The sequence below is a fragment of the Cetorhinus maximus genome, chromosome 3 (genome assembly GCF_964194155.1).
Source record: "Cetorhinus maximus chromosome 3, sCetMax3.hap1.1, whole genome shotgun sequence".
Classification (NCBI taxonomy): domain Eukaryota; kingdom Metazoa; phylum Chordata; class Chondrichthyes; order Lamniformes; family Cetorhinidae; genus Cetorhinus; species Cetorhinus maximus.
In genome coordinates this window covers 93593539-93616955 of record NC_135881.1, presented here as the reverse complement: position 1 = coordinate 93616955, position 23417 = coordinate 93593539, and the positions used below count along the sequence as shown (strand labels likewise).

Here is a 23417-nt window from a genome sequence, read left to right as displayed (position 1 = left end):
GATACTTATTGAACAGTATTAATGCTGATCATTGTCATACTAATGTGCATTCAGGTCATGCATTTCATTCTTATACTGGTGACTTTATTTATGGTACCTGTGGCCAAGTACATAACATGGAAGAGCATGTCCTTTCCCTGCACAACATCCACCACAATGTGAGAAAACCGACTGTTGTCTTCCATGAAGAAAGGGACTGGAAAGATGGGCTGCACCACTTCATGCATAAGAATAAACCTCTGAGCATCCTGGAGGTTCCTCTCTGTGAGATTCACATAAGGACCATAATCGATAGTACCACACTAATAAAGCATAAATTTAAAAAGTAAGTCTCTGTTGGAATTTACAAAGAAACACAAATAAAAGAATAATGAACAATCATTGAAATAGATTAAAATTAAAAAGCAATTATCACAAAATCTTTCAGTAGAATCTTACAATTAAGACTACTTTTATAAAACCATGAAAAGTTTCATACAGGTTGAGTCATAAATACCTGAAAATTCGGACTAGGATTGGAAAAAGGCAGCCATGCTGAACGGGAATTTTCCTGGAATTTGAATGGCCCAGCAAAAACTTGAGTAATGGCGCTCAGATTAAACATGCAGACAGCCGAAGCTGCTATACTATTCCTGTAGGAAACATGCCCATGTATAATTAAATAATCTTGACAAATGTAATTTCATTTTAGTCTGCACTAACAAATACAGGTACAACATCTGAAAGGCCAAGAGGGGTCATAAGAGAATACAACAAAGAGTACCTGCAGTTGTGTCATAAGAATAAAAGCAATAGAAGCAGGAGGAGGCCATTCGGCTGCTCGAGCCTGCCACCATTCAATAAGATCATGGCTGATCTGATTGCAGCCTTAACTCCACTTTCCTGCCTGCCCCCAATAACCCCTAACTCCCTTTTCAATCAAAAATCTTCCAACTCAGCCTTGAGTATATTCAATGACCCTGCCTCCACTGCTCACTGGGGAAGAGAATTCCAAACACTAACAACTCTCTGAGAGAAGAAACTCCTCCTCACCTCTGTGTTAAATGGAAGAGCCTTTATTTTGAAACTGTGCCCCCTAGTTTTAGATTCCCCATGAGAGGAAACATCCTCTCAACATCTACCCTGTCAAGCCCCCTCAGAATCTTATATGTTTCAATAAGATTACCTCTCATTCTTTTCAAGTCCAAAGAGTACAGTCCCAACCTGCTCAACCTCTCCTCATAAGACAAACCCCTCATCCCAGGAATCAGCCTAGTGAACCATCTATGAACATCTTCCAATGCAAATATATCCCTCTTTAAGTAAGGTGGCCAAAACCATACACAATATTCTGGGTGTGGTATCACCAATGCCCTGTACAGTTTTGTAAGACTTCTCTAATTTTATACCCCATCCCCTTGCAATAAAGGGCAACGTTCTGTTTGCCTTCCAGTCCTGCATGCTCACTTTTTGTGATTCATGTACAAGGACACCCCAATCTCCCTGTACTGCAGCATTCTGTAGTCTCTCTCCATTTAAATAATATTCTGCTTTTGCATTCTTCGACAGACTCACATTTTCCCACATTATACTTCAACTGCCAAATTTTGCCCACTCACTTAATCTATCTATATCCCTTTGCAGACTCTTTGTATTCTCCTCACAGCTTGCTTTTCTACTTATCTTTGTATCATCAGCAAATTTGGCGACAATACAGTTGGTACCTTCATCTAAGCCATCAATATAGGTGGTAAATAGTTGAGGTACCAGCACTGTTCCCTGTGGACCTCCACCATTTACAGTTTGCCAACCTGAAAATGACTCATTTATCCTAACTCGCTGTTTCTGTTAGTTAGCCAGTCTTCTATCCATGCTAATATATCATGTCCAACACCATAGGCTCTTATCTTGTGTGGCACCTTATCAAATGCCTTTTAGAAATCCAAGTACATTTCATCTACTGATTCCCCTTTATCCACCCTGCTTGTTACATCCTCAAAAAAGCCTAGAAAATTTGTCAAACTTGATTTCCCTTTCACAAAACCATGATGATTCTGCCTGATAGTATTATGATTTTCTAAATGTCCTCTTTAATAATGGTTTCTGGCGTTTTCCCAGTGACAGACAATAGGCTAACTGCCCTCACACAAAAATCGGCAAGGATCAATGGGTACATACACGTTAGTAGTGAAGATTCCATACAGCATGTCTTGCTCAGGTAAGAAGAATGTGCTTAGCAGCTCATTGTAATAAAAAGGAATTTCACCAGGTCGAGAGCAATTTAATCTGGCTTTCATGAAGGTTGTCCATGTATCCTCCAGGAGAAACCTCCCTCCAATGTCATTTTTACACACTCTGGCCACTCTGGAGAAAATAGTTTTTCCACAGTCATGTTCTACTGCATTCTCCCGGAAGAAGAAATAGGTGAAGTTTCCAATGTCGTAGGATGACACAAAATTTGGCTCTGAAAAACGAAGTTGTAAAAATGTAATCAAAATCACAGTTACGATACACCTTGGATACTGTACTTTTGCTGTAGCTCTTGGAACAGAACTATTTTCTTGCCAAATAACAACTTCAGTGCCTACATTTGACAGAATTATAGCTACAAAATTCACTCGGTGGCAATTCCGAAGATTACGTAGTCATTGTGCTGCTAGTGTCCTCCAGTGCTGACCCTACTCAAGTTTGCGGAATTGTTAAGAGGACACCTAATTAGTATGGGACGGTGGGGGGTGGGGGGGGAGGGTGCAATCATTGCTGTGGGTACACCTTCAGTTCCTGTCTGTGCCATGTTCATAATCCCAAAGCTGGGGGTTGTCAAGGCCACATTACCCCTGAGCAAGAGGGGCTAATTGGAAAAATGTCAATGAAAAGAAATTTTCCTCTCTTCACAAATTCAGGCCATATGACTGGTCTCCTGCATCTAATCTGTCTTTTAAGGGGATTGATGAAGGTTCTGCCCCTTTACGAGGCAGCTATGAAACTCATGGAGATGGTAGAGACTTTGTGCATTGATTTCTGACATCTTTCTGTGGGCTCTGGCATGTGGAAGCCCTGAAGAACTTTAGGGCCACTATGCTTAATTGGCACAATGGGTTGTGAAGTCCAATTTCACAACTGAAATGTACTATTTAAAATAATGCTTCCATGGTTTCAGTGGCTCTTACACTGACATTACAGTGTTCAAGTGGGAGAAGCCCCATAGAGACATTACTATTTATTTTAAATATTAAATTTGGGGTGGCGCTGCACTTTTGCTAATCTGCCATGGCGCCATGTTAAATTTGGGAAAGGTGAGCAGTTGGCCACTGCCACTCACATGCCAGTTGACCCTGACAGGATTTGCTGCAGTGGCTCCAGAACAACAGTGCCAGGCGCATCAGAAATCTGCTACATAACTGGGGGAAAAAAACGTGAAATAATTAACAGATAATTGAAGCAAATGGACCCTGAAAGCTCAACAACCAGAAGTGCAGCAAGATTTCTTCTGTGCCCAAACTCACTATAAACTGCTGAGGTGTGCAGGCTGTCCAAATAAAAAAAGTAGAAATCTGGGGCAGGAACATGATATAAAACCTGGAGAATGTTATAAGGATCTTTCAGATAATGATCTGAATGAATCTGTGTATCTTATTTCAATTGGGAAATGAGTATAATCAAGGCAAATGAATGGTTCCCTGTGAGCAATGTTGCACAGGGCACAGAATTATCCATACTCTGTGTGGTTAGTATCTTGGAATATCTATTGCTCATGAGACAGAAGATTACTTTGAAAGTTGCTCAGTCTCCCTCGTGCCTAGTGGATGATCCATCTCGGCCTCCTCCAGAGGTCCCCAGCATCACAGATGCCAGTCTTCAGCCAATTCGATTCACTCCACCTGATATCAAGAAACGGCTGAAGGCACTGGATACAGCAAAGGCTATGGGCCCTGACAATCGTCCGGCAACAGTACTGAAGACTTGTGCTCCACAACTTGCTGCACCCCTAGCCAAGCTGTTCCTGTACAGCTACAACACTGGCATCTACCCAGCTATGTGAAAAATTGCCCAGGTACGTCCAGCACACAAAAGGCAGGACAAATCCAACCCGGCCAATTACTGCCCCATCAGTCTACTCTCCATCACCAGTAAAGTAATGGCCATTAACAGTGCTATCAAGCAGCACTTGCTTAGTAATAACCTGCTCACTGACGCCCAATTTGGGTTCCGCCAGGGCCACACAGCTCCTGACCTCACTGCAGACTTGGTTCAAACATGGGCAAAATAGCTGAACTGCCGAGATGAGGTGAGAGTGACTGCCCTTGACATCAAGGCAGCACTTGACAGAGTATGGAATCAAGGAGCCCTAGCAAAACTGGAGTCAATGGGAATCAGGGGGAAAACTCTCCACTGGTTGGAATCATTCCCAGCACAAAGAAAGGTGGTTGTGGTTGTTCGAGGTCAGTCATCTCAACTCCAGGACATCACTGCAGCAGTTCCTCAGGCTAGTGTCCTCAGCCCAACCATCTTCAGTTGCTTCATCAATAACCTTCCTTCCATCATAAGGTCAGAAGTGGGGATGTTCACTGATGATTGCACACTGTTCAGCACCATTTGTGACTCCTCAGATACTGAAGCAGTCCATGTCCAAATGCAGCAAGACCTGGACAATATCCAGGCTTGGGCTGACAAGTGGCAAGTAACATTCGCGCCACACAAGTGTCAGGCAATGATCAACTCCAACAAGAGAGAATTCAATCATTGCCTCTTGATGTTCAATGGCATTACCATCACTGAATCCCCCATTATCAACATCCTGGGGATTACCATTGACCAGAAACTGAACTGGACTAGCCATATAAATACCGTGGCTACAAGAGTAGGTCAGAGGCTAGGAATCGTGTGATGAGTAACCCACCTCCTGACTCCCCAAAGCCTGTCCACCATCTACAGGGCACAAGTCAGGATTGTGATGGAATACTCCCCACTTGCCTGGGTAAGTGCAGCTCCCACAACAGGACAAAGCTGTCTGCTTAATTGGCAGCACATCCACAAACATTCAATCCTTCCAACACTGACGCACAGTGGCAGCAGTGTGTACCATCTACAAGATGCACTGCAGGAATTCACCAAGGGTCCTTCGACAGCACCTTCCAAACCCACGACCACTACCATCTAGAAGGACAAGGGCAGCAGATAGATGGGAACAACACCACCTGGAAGTTCCCCTCCAAGTAACTCACCATCCTGACTTGGAACTATATTACCATTCCTTCACTGTCACTGGGTCAAAATCCCGGAACACCCTTCCTAACAGCACTGTGGGTGTACCTACACCACATGGGCTGCAGCGGTTCAAGAAGGCAGCTCACCACCACCTTCTCAAGGGCAAGTAGGGATGGGCAATAAATATTGGTCCAGTCAGTGAAGCCCGCAACCCAAATTGAATGAATCAATTTTTTAAAAAGATGAAAGAAACAGAGTTAATGTTCTAGATCAGTGGCCCTTTGTCTGAACATCTGTGAATCTCTTTGAAGCATCCCGTGGTTATGAAAGGCACTATATAAATGCAAGGCTTACCTTTTTTTTTATTCTATCTGCTCATATAGGCTATACAGTAGATGTAAAGCATTCCGATGCCCACACTGGTAACAGCTACAACAGTCTACACTCAAGGAACTCTGCCACTCAGTGCCCTATCTAGCTGATACCTCATTCCTATAGGAAAATTAATGAAGATGTTACCCCTTGCAAACATAGTGCATTGGTTGCTTAATACAGGTGTATTCTGTAAACTGCCTGATGTGGCAGATGCCCCTTCAAATAGATTAGAAGGATGCACTGGCATGAAAAGCTTCATGTTGCAGTAATCTTCATTTCCATGCAAAAAACAGCCTTTATTCTAGATCCTGTCTGGAGATTATTCTTCAGCAGATAGTACAATTCTACAGTGGCCACTCTTTGGATGCAGAGGTCATGAAAACAGGGCTCCTATGACATGTTCAGGTTCAGTGTGGAAATCCCTATCTATGTGAGTCCCAGGGGTGTACACATGTTCATTAACGCCTCATGAACTTTTCTTTCTTGGCTAAATCATGCAATGCATTTGGAACTCCCAAAGGAATAAGCAATCTCCCACTTTGTACAACGTGACTTAAATAAGCAGCAACCAAGAATGATGGATGAAAACATTGGCAAGAAAAAAACTCCAAAAAGGCAAAATCAACTACTGAGTCAATCAAAGTGGAACAAAAATTGAACGAAATTAAAACATAGACATTTTACTCTTTAAAGGGGGTAAATCTGACACACTTGGAGCAAAGAGGAATGAAATTGGTGGAACTCATTTCTCCCAAGGCAATAATTCCACCGGCTACAATCAATGCACAATTGAAATTTCTAAGCTAAAGACTTCTGCCAACAATTAATACTGCCATTTCAGTTCAGGTTCCAGGACCTCCAGTTTTATATGGACACGGCGCACAGAGCCTTCCATCCAAAGTTGGAACATTCAGTGTGGGAATTTTTAGCTTTTTCATATTAAAGTAAAGCCCATGCATGCTGGTAAGGCCACATGTTTGGTTCCCAAATCATTCCTTGGAAATTGGGCACCCCACTATTCGATTGCACCAGTTCACTGGTGGGAGAGCCTTAGAAAAATCATCCCTATATAATCTTCCTATCATTTTAAAACCAGCATTACTATAGTAGTATTCAAAGGCTTGAAGGATCCTTAGGTACATAGTCGCTTTGTTATACTCTAATGTTTACAGTGTCTCTATCCCTGTCAGTGCTCACCATTTAGCCATTTTGAGTTGTATTGAGCAGTGCGGAGAGGAGGAAGCCCTCCTAGGCTGCGATAGATGGCAGGGTCTCTCCCTGGAAAATCCATGGCTGTGGCAGCATAGAGCTCTCCAGTAGATGTAATTAGAGCAGTGGAATTGTGTTGTGGGTTGTATGGACAGCGAGCCATGCCATTGATGCGATCATGGATTTCTGTCAAGTTGGTTAGCTGCAAAAAGTAAACAATCCAATGAAGATTTAAGAATTAGCACATCAAATACAATCGAAACACATGATTTAATGTTCTTGATCTTAGCAAAACCTCTCTGCAATAGACATGTTCCAAAATGTCTTTGGGCAGTTCTTTTTAGCACTTCAGACAGTAGCTTTGTATGTACTTTATAGACTTCTAGCCTTCAAAGACTGATACTGTTGTTTGTGTACAACCAGATGTACATTCCACTATTACCTTGCAGACCTGAGGTGTTTTCAAGTCCCACATACAGCAATGGCCATCTTTTTTTTAAAACAGGTATAAATTGCATTTATCTTGACATAATGTCCAGGTGTGCCAGCAATTTAAAGGGAGGTATGTGGCCTAAACAACCATGTAAATAGTAAAATCTCCTGAGGAACAATACTTTGGAATACCGTGGCTGAAATTCTGCTCTCTGGATAAAGTTTCAGTGGGGCAAGACCTTCGTTTACTCACCTGCCTATGGCCCAACTCAAGCTGTTACCCTAGGCCACCCCATATGCATGACAAACGTGCAGCAGGATTCCTGATGCCAAGAGGGAGCCTGCCAGTATGAGAACAGATGTTCCTGGTGTTGCTACAGTAGGGATTCCACTGAAGCACCAGAAAACAGACCTTAAAAGGGTAGGAGCTCGCCAAGAGTCTCTGCCCACTGATAGAAGCCCCAGCAGGCAGCGGTATGTGGGATGGAAAGGAAGTGAATCCTTTGGGGGGGTCTGTGCCCTGTCCCTGTTTTTGCCACAGCGATCAGCGACAGCTGTGGAACGAATAACCCGGTGAAGAGATGGTAATAAACGCCATCATTCAAATATTCCCTCATTCTATGCTACAATCATACCTGCTTTTTGGGCAGGATTGCAGAGAAGACTTGCATCCATAGTACAGTAAAGACTGCAACCTTCAGTTAAAGTCTTCATGTTTCAAAGAGTATTAATGATGTAAGTCTAAAAAACAGGTTCTGTTACTTGTGTCTACATCTTTTTGGTGGAAATGGGGCTAATTATGCTGAGGTGCAACGAAGAAAGGAACACTTGCTCATTTTGTTCCATTCGGAATCAGCATTAGTCATGCCCATTTTAGCCCAGAATTCAGAAAAATGTCTAAACGCACCTAAATGTTTAACCTGTATATTTTGTTTCAATTGCCTATGGAATCTGAGTGTCGCTGGCCAGGCCAGCATTTATTGCCCATCCCTAATTGCCCTTGAGAAGGTGGTGGTGAGCTTCCTTCTTGAACTGTGCAGTCCATGTGGTGTAGGTACACCCACAGTGCTGTTAGATAGGAAGTTCCAGGATGTTTCCAAGTCATGATGGTGACTGGCTTGGAGGGGAACTTGCAGGTGGTGTTCCCATGCATCTGCTGCCCTTGTCCTGCTAGATGCTAGAAGTGGCAGGTTTGGAAGGTGCTATCAAAGTGGCACTAGGGACTTGATGCAGTGCACCTTACAGATAGTACATATTCCTGCCACTGTGCAACAGAGGTGGAGGGAGTGAATGTTTAAGGTGATAATGTGGAGCCAATCAAGTGGCCTGCTTAGTCCTGGATGGTGTCAAGCTTCTTGAATGTTGTTGGAGCTGCACTCCTCCAGTAAAATGGAGAGTATTCCATCACACTCCTGTCTTGCGCCTTGTAGACATTGGACAGGCTTTGGGGAGTCAGGAGGTGAGTTATTCTTTGCAGAATTCCCAGCCTCTGATCAGCTCTTGTAGCCACAGTATTTATATGGCTAGCTCAGTTCACATTCTAGTCAATGGTAACCCCCCCCCAAGGATATTGATAGTGGGAGATTCAGCAATGGTAACGCATTGAATGTCATGGGGAGACAGTTAGATTCTCTCTTGGAGATGGTCATTGCCTGGCACTTGTGAGATGCGAATGTTACTCTTGCCACTTATCAGCCCAAGCCTGAATATTCTTCAGGTCTTGCTGCATATGGACCCAGACTGCTTCATACGAACATAATAGGGACAGAAGTAGGCCATTCGGCCCCTCCAGCCTGCTCCACCATTCAATAAGGCCATGGCTGATCTGTTTGTGTTTTGAATTCCACATTCCCATCTATCCCTGTTCACATTTGATTCCCTTGCCTAACAAGAATCTATCTACCTCTGCCTTAAAAACATTCCGTGACCTCACCTCTACTGCCTTCTGAGGCAGGGGGTTCCAAAGTCACACAACCCTCTGAGAGAAAAAATTTCTCCTCATCTCTGTCTTAAAAGGGCAATCCCTAGGGCAGAATCTTACACTGATTGGACGGGCGTGGGCCCTACCCGATCTGGCGTGAAATTGCGTGAGATGGTGTTGGGCGAGCATCCTGACGTCGTCACTCACTTGCGCGATATTTCAGTGGGCACGTGCAAAAGTCGGAAGTGCGGCCGCCAACAGTTAAGAGGCCAATTAAAGTCATTAACGGTGCAATTTTCTTTAATTTTACATTACCCATCCAACCTTATGGTTGGTGGACAGGCAAGTCGGCCAGGTGGCCTTTACATTTTTCATGAAACCTCATCCATGGGCAGGATGGAGTTTCCATGATGAAATGATTTTTTTTTCTTAAAAATCGGTGGACAGCATTTTTATCATGTATATTTTCAGGTGTCTGATTGGGATGCTTGGACATTTCTTTCTGCTCTTCAAAACTTTATTTGAGGATTTTTGGATCTGCAGCTCCCTAAGGCAACTCTGTCTTCAGGGAGCTTTCTCTCAGTGCTTGCCCACGCCCGCACTGACATCAACGCCCGCCCTCTTCCCACACCCACCCCAGCAGCGCTGAGCTTCCCAGCGCACGTTTCATGCTGGCTGCCCGTTAATTGGCCAGCCAGTGTGAAATCGCGGTCGGGGGCCGATCGCGGTCAGCGGTCTGTCCCTGGCAAATCCCAGGCTCGCCGATCGCGCTCGTCGACCTAAAAATTCTGACCCTAATTTTAAAACAATGCCTCCCTAGTTCTGGACTCGCCCACAGGAAGAAACATCCTTTCCACAACCACCTTGTCAAGACCATTCAGGATCTTACATACTTCAATCACATCACCCCTCACTCCTCTAAACTCCAGTGGAAATAAGCCCAGTCTTCAGTCTCTGAGGAGTCACAAATGGTGCTGAACATTGCACAATCATCAGTGAACATCCCCAATTCTGACCTTATGATCTAGTTTGGGTCATTGATGAAGCAGCTGAAGATGACTAGGCCTAGGAGACTACCATGAGGAACTCTGCAGCCATGTCCCAAGACTGAGACGATTGACCTCCAACAACCACAACTATCTTTCTTTGTCCCAGGTCTGACCCCAACCAGTGGGGAGTTCCCTCCATCCCCCCCAACCCTCTGATTCCCATTCACTTCAGTTTTGCTAGGGCTCCTTAATGCCGCACTCAGTCGAATGCAGCCTTGATGTCAAGGGCAGTCACTCTCACCTCACCTCTTGAGTTCAGCTCTTTTGTCCATGTTTGAACCAAGGCTGTAATGAGGTCAGGAGCAGAGTGGCCCTGAGGGAACCCAAACTGAGTGGCAGTGAGCAGGTTATTGCTGAGTAACTGCTGCTTGATAGTACTGTCGACGACACTTTCCATCATTTTGCTCATGGTTGAGAGTAGGTTAATTGGGTGGTAATTTGCTGGGGTGGATTTGTCCTGCTTTTTGTGTATAGGACATATCTGGGCAATTTTCCACATAGCCGGGTAGATGCCAGTATTGTAGCTGCACTGGAACAGCTTGGCTAGGGGCACGGCACATTCTGGAGCACGAGTGAGCAGTACTATCACCGGAATATTGTCAGGGCCCATAGCCTTTGCAGTATCCAGTGCCTTCAGCCGTTTCTTGATATCACATGGAGTGAATCAAATTGGCCGAAGACTGAGATCTATGATGCTGGGGACCTCAGGAGGAGGCCGAGACGGATCATCCACTCGGCACTTCTGGCTGAAGACGGTTGCAAATGCTTCAGCTTTGTAAAGGCTAGAGAATATCTAGCTAGAGAAGCCTGGAACTTCCCCAGATACACCCTCTCGATGTAAGAGTAGTGGAAGAAGATCCAAACACGGGCACCACCACAAGAATTTAAAAGGGCAGTATGAATGGTGTGAATTCCTAGCCACCGGCCACTGCATTAAATTCCTGACCCCCATCCAATGGAAATCATACAATCTCCCCTTTTCAACTCTTATGGATTTGGGGGCAATTCTGTTTTCATGTTTTTACCTCACATTTTGTCTATTTTATAAATATAAATAATACACCTAAGAACAGAATCACAGGGCTCCTATGCCTCCCCATAAATTGCTTCAGCTCCTCCCTCATGGATTACCACATTATCAGGTGCTGCTGACTCAGTTAATGCCTTCTGTTTTTGTACACATATCTTTTCAACCTGTTAAAAATTGATATACAATTAAAACAGAGTCAAAGTCTTTTGAAATTAACTACATTTTAAGGAAATCACATGAAGGTTGCAAAGGCAGTCACATCCTGTATGGATTTACCATGTACTGCACTTCACCAGGATAAACTGGAATTTAAATGATGCTGTTTCTTTGAACTTAAATCAATCACAATCCGGTTTAATTGTAACTATACGATGATCAAAAAAGCAGAAAATGTATTGATTGTAATTACCGTCCGATTAGTGCACACGGGAGTAAATGCATTTGTCCCGCAGGTGAAGATCCTATTTCTGTTGATAAGGAGGACTCGGATATAATTCTGACATTGCTCCTGCAATGACACATGGTAGTTTAATACAAAAGAAATCACTAAAACATAAGGTTTAGCTTGCATTGCATTCTTTCAATTGCTGTATAATAACAGGCCTCCAAATGATCATTCTTGTGCAATTTAATCAACTGAAAGAATCACATCTCAGTTACTGGCACCAACTGAACCTTCAAGAGTCTTTCTTTGTGTAGGTGGTGCATTCACTGCAATTCTGATGTCATTCGGTGAACACATCAGGTCCTACTGAATGCTCTGTGGGTGTTTTATGTAACTGAGGTGGATTGACAGTAATCAGCATGCATTCCTAATCCCCAAAAAAGGTAAGTTGGTGCAATAATAAGACTGATTCAAAACAGATCAAGGGCGCAACAGGTCAGGTTTTCGTTTGCATCCTTTTCCTGGAATAAGGGTGGCCTGTATGCCCTGGTCAGGCAGCAAAAATTTATCTTCACCAGTGCCAATGCATTCCAGTTAAAAAACATTTGAATCTAGACAGCATTACATTTAAATAAATGACTTTTAATTACATAGCTCAATATACGCAGGATCAAAAACCTGGGTTTTGAGATTGCCCTTCAGTTATTATGTCTGAACCAGCTCCTCCCGCTACACCATAACAAATAGATTTTTTTTTAATGAATGAAGTATTGTTATCGAAAATTGTAAAGAAATTAAAAGTCAGGATTAGGGGGAAAGGCAAGAAGAACAACAAGTACATTACTTTCTATATCTAACTAATTTAAAAGGCTGAGATGTTTAGCCAACAAGTGTTGAATAAATGTCACTGAGTATTCAACTGTTATCTGAAACCACTGTGCCCACATTTTAACCCAGACCCCAATTCAACATATTAAAAAGCAGCGCAGAATGTATACCCGGTAATGGGTACAGATGTGTTTTTTAAATTCTGTAATTCCAGACATGTTACAACTACAAATGGTTGGTATTCGTGGTATTAAAATATGGTGTGGGGTCCTTCTAAATGTGTCTTGGGTTCCAATCAGGAATTCTGATGCCTTTGAGCTGGAAGCATTTGCTTATATCGTTGCTGGCAAGTTACCAAACTGTGTGAGAAAGCAGCTAGAGCCCCCATTCACCTCACAGTACAAGATCTTGCCTTATTCCCTGGAGAACAATCACCACCTACCTCAGTTTTTCCTTTACTGAAACAGCTTTTTTTTGTCATTTCATCTGAGTGCCATTCTACTCCCTAAAGAAAGGAGAAAAATATCACAAGGTTACAGTTAAGGCTACATCCAATTCCATAACACATTCTTCAGAGCCTACGCTGAATGTATCCTGACCTACGATGAGCAGTTCTAAATTATGAAATACCACATTGTCTTTGTAAAATTAATTCCACGGAGTTAAGGCTCCCACACATACACATAGAAAAATACTTCAAATTAATTGTTTCAATGGCGTGGTGGGACACGCTTCATTTATTAACATCAATAAGCATGTATTTCCAACAGATGTTCTTTAATTCCTACACAGATGGTGTAGCTAAGTATTGCACGGAATGTCAAACACGAAAAGTTGAAACATATTCACTGCAAATACACATAAACAAGTTTCTATCCACACATATATTTCCATAACTTTTCTATTATGAAACACTAACAGGTTATCCATTAGCATGTGCTAAACGATGACAAAAATGTTCCCCTTCGTTTCTGTTTTGTTTATTCTTTTTCTTTTAGACCTTTTGGGCCGTTCAGAATACTCACAAAAAGTTGATAATGAAAGCCTGACAGCCTGAAGAGTTAATCTATTGACAAATAAACTCCAATTTGACTTAAAGTGATAATAATCATATACAAATAATGTTACACCAACAGTAAAATCCCAAAGTTTTATCAGGGTCAAAATTGCTGAGGGGTTTCCACTGGAGAAATCCTGGTAGGAGGACAGACAAAACCCCAAGGGAAGCAGCCCAGAGCCAGTTTCTTCAGGCCTCTGCCACTTCCAGGAGTTTCCTATACGTGTTGTAAGGCATGAAACCTCTGTCCACGCTTTACAATGCAAATGGGAGCAAGGAAGCTGGAACAGGGACTCCCTATGTCAATGTGGAAAGTTGCCCAGGTATGTCCTGACCACAAAAAGCAGGACAAATCCAACCTGCCCAATTACCACGCAATCAATCTACGCTCGACCATCGGCAAAGTGATGGAAGGTGTTGTCGACAGTGCTATTAAGCGGCACTTACTCAGCAATAACCTGCTCATTGATGCTCAGTTTGGGTTCCTTTGACTTAGTCAGTACCTTGTGTTAACAGCGGAGGCAGGTACATCTAGTGAGGTGAGGTGAACTGGCCTCTAGGACAGTGGTTCTCAAACTTTCTCTTTTCAAATGGAACAGTAATCATGAACCACCCATCAAAATTCTAATACTGTGCAATATTCATAATGCAAAAAATGTTGCATTTGGAAAGTATTTTAATAATATTTTTAAGAAAGCAGGCACTCACTCAAAACAATTTGAGGACTAATTCACAGTTGTGGATAGAGATGAAACAGACCAGACAAACCAAAGATAAAAGATAAGTGTAACTCCACTAAAATTCTCATGCACGCCAACTGAAGTGTATTAACGTGGTTAAAGATTGCCTGTTAATGGCCGATATACCCAATCACATTCAATACAAACAGCTATTAGCCAAATCAGTATTAATGCAGTCCTACCCTATTTAAATGTTTAACAGGCTCAAAGCAGATTACTGTTTTAATTTTAAAAAAATCTTCCCATAAACATACAAGTTTCCTTCCCTCCAATTTAATTACAGAGTTCTCACATGAACATGACACTCTGGGGAATATTTTACTGACCTATGTAAACCCAATCCAGATTGTCAGTGTTATTTAATCATTTAAGGAATTAGCATTATTGCAACATGGTGGAAGATTTAAGTGACTCGGCCTGAACGCTTTTCCGTGATTATAATAATCAAACCAACAAGGGACTAATATATACAGAAAACGCTGGAAATACTCAGCAGGGCAGGCAGCATTATTGTGACACTTGCTCACTTCACGAGTCCAACTGAATGCACCTGAATATCACAGCAGCAGCTGGCCTCCCACCCCACCTTCCACTGAAAGTAGATGCAAGAATCATCACTGAAAACCATGGCAACTGAGGTGCCCATCACGGTGAAGGCGGCCAAGTATTCGGGAGCTCCAGGGGTGGGCAGCTTGTCACGACTTGTGCAGGTCCATTAACTACTATTAATTTATTCTTGGTAGGCAGATTACCTTCTTTTCCTTCCTTCCCTCTTCCTCTTTTCTGTTTTTTTTTCTCTCTCTCTCTCTCATCTACTAGGGAGATTATTTCACAGACCCCCCTCCCAGAAGGTCTCTACGGACCCCAGTTTGAAAGCCTCTGGCTCTAAAAGAATGAAAATTGAAGGGATCTGGCCAAGGAAGCAGCCTAAATTCCAGAAGAAAAGCATTTTTTTTAATTGAAAGATTGTCTGTGTAGGGGGCCACCGAGCATATGGACAGAGTTGGGGTTGACCTGGCTAACATGCCTTCCAGAGATGTGCCCACCTTATGCCCATCCCTCCCATGACAACAAGATACTTTCCTGCTGACCCCACACAATCTGGTGGGATCAGCTCTGGAGGACATCAGCAGGCAAGATCCCAATATCACCATTTTTAAACAATAAGTATACTGAGTCATTTAATACTTTAATTAATTTAAGAATAGTAATCACAATATTAAAAACTTTAGTGTTTTACTGAGATGACCCAGAAGCACATCCAAAAGATCTCAATAAAAGAGACTATCTCCCAAACTTCCACTATAACTTCAGCAGGAGATCAGCAGAAATTTCAGAGAAATTGGTAGAAGATGGATATTTACATCATTCTTCAGAGGTTATAGCAGAAGATCGGAACAATTGCTGCAGAAATTCAGGACATTTATATTTAAACATTCAAGGGGGTTAAATACCCCAAAATTCAGGTGTGGGGAGAGTGATGCGTGATTACCCTGCACCAATTCAAACTGAAGCGGGACACATGCAGCATTGCGCTGCCTGACCATATTATTGATTGGGCTGCATGGCACGTCATTGAATGCATTGCTGAGTGGCTGCACACCTCAGCAGGAGCACAGGGTCACTGGGTAGTGCCAGGCTAACACCATTTAAAGCTAGCCTCTACTAACTTAAAGCCAGGCTACCCCTCTGAAAGACAGCCTCTGGCTGCAGCACGGGCTGAAACTGATTGGAGAAGACTTGAAGACCTAGAGAAAGAAACAAAAATGGCCCAACAGGCCAGAGAGTGTGCCCCCAGATTTTCAGATGCCAGCACTTAAGTCGTTGGTGCAGTAGGTGGACAGTGGGAGAGAGGTTCTCTTTCCTCAGGGGACTAAGCCGTCCATGCTACTAGCCTACCACTGAGGACCCAGACGCAGTGCCGCAAGTACTTTGAATGACCTAACATGGGTAGAATTTTCTGCCCACCGGGCGGGCGGGCCCGACACAATCTCCGGCGGGTGGGGAGCTGATCCCTGCCGGAGAAGCGGGCCCCACCGCCATTTTAAGCGTGACACCCGGCGGGAAGCGCTATGCGCTTCCTGTGCGGGCGGGGGAGAGATTCCCCAAATGCGAGAGTGCGCTCTTACGCGCATGCACACAAAAGAGCGCACAGCTCCCTGAGGCTAAGAGCTGCCTCAGGGAGATCACTGAAAATTTTTGAAACATTAAAAATAGAAACATAAAAAAATCATTAACATGTCCCCCTCATGTGACAATGTCACACGAGATGGGACACGTTAATAAATTTCACAAAAACTTTATTAAAGTTTTTTAAACCCTGCATGAAACCTCATCCCGCCAGTGGATGAGGTTTCATGTTTTTTCTATTCCCCACCGGGGCTCCTGGCCTGCCCACCAACCTTAAGGTTGGACGGACAGGTCCTTTAATTGTTTTAATTATCCTGTCAATGGCCTCAATTGGCCACTGACAGGTCAGTAGGCACACAGATGATTTCGCTGTGCCCCCAGCTTCCTGAAAATTTAAATGGGGCGGGATGACATCGGGGGTTCCACCTGATGTCAACCCGCATCATTTTGTGTATCGGCGAGCGGGTCCTGCCCCCTGCTCGCAAAACAGCAAAATTCAGCCCCATGAGTGATTATGGTCAGTGAAAGCATCCTTACATGCCCTACCCTACCAACTGCACCACTAGCCTCGCACACTGCTCCTCTTTACCAGTCAATGTCAACTACAACTCAAACCTTCCATTCATGTTTCACTTCACACTCACGCATTTAGCACTGCTGCAAGCCACACACTCACATCCAACAGCTTGCACACACTGCCAGCTATTCAACTATGGCAGGCACACCACTCAAATACATGGCACCACATTCACTGGCACACCTCCCTCTCTATGCAGGACAAGGTGGCCCATAATAGACAGCAGTAGCAAACCTTGGTGTCGGGGGGGGGCAGGCAGGAGAAAAAGTTGGTCGACGGGTGGAGGGAGAAAGGGGGGCAGACACAGCTGCCTGTACTGACCTCCCAAAGAGGAGGAGATGGTATTTGGAATAATTGGAACAACATCACTGAGGTCACGGCCAGCAGCATTGCTAAAATCATCGAGGATGATGGAATTTCCTACCTAATTCACCTTCTCAAATCTCACATTACCCTCAAACCACAATCTGTACAAGCTGCTGATGGTGTAACCATACAACCCTTACTTTCCCTCTCCTTCCCTCACCCCAAACCTGCCCTTGTGCATTTATGTTTTCAGATCCCCAGGTGCTGCCACCTGACCAGGCAGAGGTGCCTAAGGTTGTAGGCCCAGAGGGGGAACAGACATTCACTCTAAAACCTGAGCTACAGCTCCGATACTGGCACTTTAGAGGGTAGCTTAGAGTTACCGGGCACAATTGGGCTACAACCATGCGGGTGAGGAAAGGATAGCTCCTGTGCCAGCTCCCGGAAAGGTAAGGTCACACAAAAGGTGCCCTGCAGAGGATTCAGGCGAAGACCTTAATGTGGTGACAAATCAAAAAAATACCAATGACCATGCACATAGAAATACTTGGTGTATTGGCAGATCTACTACAGAGCCTGTTGTCACTGTCAAGGAACATGAAGGAGTCCAACACTAACTTGGCACAGAGCCTGGAGTCCATCCTTTCCAGTGTAGAAGTGATGGACAACATTGTGAGAACACTTACAGGCCTAACCCGTGGTGCAACAGCTGAAGGGTGAAGTCTCAGCTTCCATTACAGCACAAGCAGGAGCCACACAACATCCGAGTGCTGCAGTGGAAACTCAGGCTGAGGTCCTGAAATTTCTGCTTGCTGCCACGCGGGCTCTGGCCGCTGCCTTGCAGGCTCTGGCTCCTGCCACGCGGGATCTGGCCCCTGCCACGCGGGCTCTGGCTCCTGCCACACGGGATCTGGCCCCTGCCACGCGGGCTCTGGCTCCTGCCACACGGGATCTGGCCGCCGCCACGCGGGCTCTGGCTCCTGCCACGCGGGCTCTGGCCGCCACCATGCGAGCTCTGGCTCCTGCCACGTGGGCTCTGCCCGCTGCCACGCGGGCTCTGGCTCCTGCCACGTGGGCTCTGGCCGCTGCCATCATGGCCGTGGATACCAATGCACAAAAGGGCTTTGGAGTTTCACAGCAGGGTCCTCCAACAGATTACTAGGGTAGGATTACTGAGGTGCCACCCCAGGGCTGGCAATGCCTCTGTGTAGCACCAACCTGCTGCCCTGTCCCAGTAGGACAGGATTTGTGTTCCCACCTCTTCCACTCTGCATGCCCTTGCTGTTGCTTGTCACCCAGACAGCACCAGGCCAAGGTGTTGCAATATGAAGCCAGGCATTCAAAGCCCAGAGCTCCTTGTAAAGTGCAGTTATATGAACTTTTAAGGTTACTTCCTCTCATTTGAGTTAGCAAGCTGTTCACTCTCTAGGGGTGGTATTTTCCATGCCCGCTGATGGCGAGCATGATAGGTGGCGTGAGTGAACAGTATAGCGTAATCGGTTTCACGACGGCAGGAAGGCAGGTCGTGATTGTCCGCTCACCCCGCCAACAGAGGGCCACATTTGCAGCCATTGGTCGTCGGGAACCTCATTGGAATACAGCAGCATATCATTATAAGGCCACTCCGCCAGGCTCTTACACCCCCGCTGGATTGTCCATCCACGTCAGCTAATTCATGAGCACTTTAGTGGACTGCAGAGCAGTTGGACTCCACACGTTGTACAACCTCCTTGCTAAAGCTGCTGGAGGCGCTCACAACCCCTTGCAATCTCAGCATCCCGGTTTGGACCAGTCTCCCCCATGGTTCAAGCTAACAGGGCAGCCATGCAGCGCACTCATCTCTGGCCATCCAAGTGGTGGCCAGCACTCTCCAGGAAGCGTTAAGAGGCCACCGCACTTAACCAGGACAGGTTCTTAGTACACCCAAGCTAACCACATGTCTCTCTCTTTCATCCTGCAAGAGAACTAAATCAGGATCATGGAGCCTGGTGAGCTAGCTGTATGCCTGATGGCCTACAGAGCATGAAGAAGATGGAGGAGAGAGCGATAGAGACGCCTGGCTGCGCAGAGGCAACCTCAGGAAGAAGGGTCAGCTGGGGTTCCTGCATACATTGCCCAAGAGCCACGGGCCACCGTTGCAAGCTGGCACCTAGCAACACCTGGGGTCTGCAGGTGACCAAGAGCCAGTTTCACCAAAGACTGCGCGTGTCTGGGGAAATGGTCGCTCACATCTGCCAGTTACTGCAGGATTTAGTGCCACGGAGACACGGAGGGCATCCACTGGCAGTGGCTGTGAAAGTGACCAGGGTGCTCAATTTCTATGCCAGTGGCTCCTTTCAGGGCTCCACAGGTGACCTCTGTGGGATTTCACAAGCCTCTGCCCACAAATGCATCCATGAGGTCAAGGATGCCATCTTCTCCATGGCACACAACTTTGTGCATTTCGCCCGGGACCGGGACAGCCAGGATACAAGAGCGATTGGATTCACCCTGATCTCGGGATTCCCACAGGTGCAGGGTGTGATCAATTGCACTCATGTGGCGCACAGGTCTCCGTCGCTACACACGGCAGACTACATCAACCGCAAGGGCTTTAATTCAGAGAATGTGCACCTGGTATGCGACCACCAGAAACACATCCTGCAGGTGTGCGCACAGTTTCCAGGGAGTGTGCACGACGCCTACATCCTCAGTCAGTCGCAGATTCCCCGCAGGGTCCTCCAGAGTCCACACAGGCTGCAGGGTTGGCTCCCTGGGCACAAAGGCTACCCACAGAGGCCATGGCTGATGACACTCATGTGGCGGCCTCAGACTACAGCACAGTGATGATATAATGAGGCTCATGCTGCAGCTCGCAATTTGGTGGAGCAGACCATCGGGATGCTGAAGATGCGGTTCCAGTGCTTGGACCAGTCTGGTGGAGCCCTGCAATACAGTCCACAGAGTGTGTCATGCTTCATCATCATCTGCTGTGCCCTTTACAACCTGGTGCTACAACAGGGAGAGGAACTGGCTGAGGAGGAGATGGAGGAGCTGCACATCTCCTCCGATAAGAAGGACGATGATGGGAATGAGGCTGAGGAGGTCCTTGGAGGCGACGATGACAGGGATGAAGCCCTCGCATTGGCTAGACGAGGCAGGTGCACTTGGGAAGCTGCTAGATTTGTGGAGGATGATGATGACATGCATTGAGGTGGCCCCATCATTCCTCACATTGCACTTGTGAACGTTTGACTCCAATCTGGCTTATGGCAGAACGAATACCCTCTGTGAGAATGCTCCTGTCATGTAGATGCACTGGAAGCTCTAATAGTCACTCAATTGCAGGAGGATGATGACGACATGCAGTGAGGACACTCCATAGATCTTCGCATAGCCTCTGAGAAGGCCTGACTCCTGTCTGGCTGAGGGCAGCTCACTTGTGCTCCGTGATCAGGGTCATATCATGGAGATGCAGCCATGAAACTTTAAAAGTTCTGATGCTTTGTCCATCTTCAGAACCTGAGCGCTTCAGGAGCTGGCGCACAGCATCAGTGGTCACAGATGCGGAAGAGATAGGGGCCAGCCCCACTTTAAAGGTGCTGAGAGCACATTGAGAGTATGAGAGAACTCTGCGGTGCCTGCCCACAACATTCTGGCAGCAATGACCAGCACTGCCGAGGTGCAGGCATCAGTAATGTGTTAAGGGAGTGTGAGGCTGGACCATCACTTTGGTCTGAAGGCTGCACAGAGCACAGGGAAGAGGCCCTGGACTGAGACACCTGCCTTTTATCTTGTGCAGAAAGGTTTCACATCTGAGTGACAGGAACACAGCTCATCAGAACAAGGAGCCATAGGCAGGGAGACATTCTTAGGAGTTTATTGACAATAGTGAACATTATGTACAAGTGATTAACACCCATGCCCAAGCTGTGCAACTAATCCTCCTTAATTTTCTTAACCCTGTCTTGGTGCTCCCCGGACTTTAAACATGGCACCCAGCGTGACGCAATGGTGGCGTGATGGCAGGCGGGCAAATGAGGAGCCTGCCCCACCATGGAAACAGCGGGTTTCTGTATTTCCTGTGTAAATGATGAGGCAGGCTCAGGATGATATGGCGTGAAAACCCGCCATCACCGTCAGCGGGCAGCACGCCTTTCTACCCACACTTGGTGCAAATTTGGGAAAACTCCCCCCTAGGTCTACAGACGAAACGCCACCTGTCTGAAGTGGTGGAGGCAGTCAGATGCCCCAGTGAACTGTATCCCAGCAAGTCAGTATCCTTCAGGAGAGGAGAGGAAAACTCAACTTGGAGAAGTTCAAAGATGGATAATTGTATTTTTTATATATTCCCTTTAAGGTGTCAGTGCAAGGCAGTTCACCACTCATTTGCAGGTTGTCACTAAAAGAATCATTATACAGTAAGAGCAAAAACACATTATTTTTCTCACATTTCGCAGAAGTATCAAAATATTTGTTTGAAATGGTACAGTGAGATTTACAAATAAAAATCCCAACCACAAAACCATTTTTATGAATGTATTTACTGAGTTGATTAAGAGTATGTCAACTCCAAGGCTTTTGTTTAACAGAAACACTGTGAACTCATTAGCTTTCTAGACTGGTTTTTGGTCCCAATCTGATAAGACAAATTTACTGCAGCTACTGTACACAGCATCTTAAAAACTGAGAACTGGGCGCCACTGAATGAGGCCTGTGGCACAGTGTGTGCTGTACAAATTGAAATGGCAGCACTCCAGTGAGTGCTGGAAGTAGCTACCCTGTCAACCCAGCAGCTGTTTGAATTACTGAGTACATTGAATGCAATTGGCATCAAGAATTGGCTTTCAATAACATGCTGACAATTCAGTTCCAACTATGCAACATCACAAAAATACAGCAGTATTTCAGATATTGAAACTGATCATGTAACTTCAAGGTCCCTTCATATTTCTGGGAATGTAAAGCTTGCTGTAGATAGACAATCTCGTCCTCTTCATAACCATGTTGCTTTTTTGGTCAAGATGCCAAAAATTCAGCATGTAATTGTTGTAATATGCCACTAAGGGATAGCAGCATGTCATCACTAGAGGGGAAGTGTGTCACGTGATCCAGTCTCAGTTACACTTTTGCCTGTGAGCAGAACACAGCGCACACAGCTCTGCTGCTTATGTCTTCAAGCTTTCTATCCATGTATATATGTTCTTATGTGCCTAGTTTAAATAAATAAACAAATGTAAATCCCTTATGAGTGACTGGTGCCTTTATATTATTGCAACAACACGACATGGGGCAGGATTTTCAGCTCGACATGCACGAGCATGAAACAGCGCACGATGATGTTGGGCGAGTGTCCTGAAGTCAACGCAAATTTGCATGACATTATGGTTGGCGGGCGCACGCAAGAGTCAGCAGCCACCAATTAAGAGGGTTATTAAGCCCTTTAACCAATTAATTAAGTTCAATTTTTCACTGTCTGTCCAATGATATGGTTGGCAGGCGGGTGAATCGGCTAGCCGGCCTTTCCATTTTTTGAGAAACCTCATCCACTGCAGGATGAGGTTTCGAACAGTGACTAAAGAAAACAATAAAAAATTTTAAAACTCATATTTCACATGTCCCTGTTCATGTGACAGAGTCACATGTGGGGATATATTTTCCTTATTTTTAAAAATCTTTATTTCTCATGGTAAAAATTTTCAGCTCCCTGAGGCAACTTTGTGCCTTCAGGGAGCTTTCACTGAGCGCACCTCCACACATGCGCACACTTCAGCGCTCACATTCCTCTCGCCCCAACCCCGGCAGCGCTGAGGCTCTCAGCGCACGTTTCACGCTAGCTGGCTGTTAATTGGCCAGCCAGCGTGAAATCGTGGGCAGGGCCCAATCTGGGTGGCAGACCGTTTCGTGGCTGCTCCTGAGCCCGCCCACCATGCCTGCCAAGGGGAAAATCCTCCTCATGGTGTTCGGCGGTGGTCAAACAGCATGGCAGCAAGATTAAGTACATGAACGACATGGTGAAGAGTTTTAGATCATGCTACATGGCATGAGACAACCCTCAATGTTTTGGTCAGATTGCAGCGAGTGCGCAGCATCAGAGAATGTTGAAATCGCAGCATGGTGACGGCACAGAAAAGCTTTGAAGACTCAGTGCGGAGATGGTGTTCAAGTAAAGAACTAGTAAGCAGACGAATCCCTCATGGTGAGTGGGACGG

The 23417-nt window shown here is 45.4% G+C and overlaps 1 protein-coding gene across 1 annotated transcript in view; it reads right to left on the bottom strand.

Moving 5' to 3' along the window:
- sema5a (sema domain, seven thrombospondin repeats (type 1 and type 1-like), transmembrane domain (TM) and short cytoplasmic domain, (semaphorin) 5A) overlaps positions 1–23417 on the bottom strand; it is a 251957-nt gene that overhangs the window by 116105 nt on the left and 112435 nt on the right. Inside the window, exons 5-10 of the mRNA XM_078538724.1 lie at positions 12859–12921; positions 11613–11711; positions 6760–6973; positions 2158–2443; positions 497–632; positions 98–302 (exon numbers count right to left, since the gene is read on the bottom strand). Coding sequence (XP_078394850.1) covers positions 98–302; positions 497–632; positions 2158–2443; positions 6760–6973; positions 11613–11711; positions 12859–12921 — 1003 coding nt within the window. The remainder of the gene's footprint in view (positions 1–97; positions 303–496; positions 633–2157; positions 2444–6759; positions 6974–11612; positions 11712–12858; positions 12922–23417) is intronic.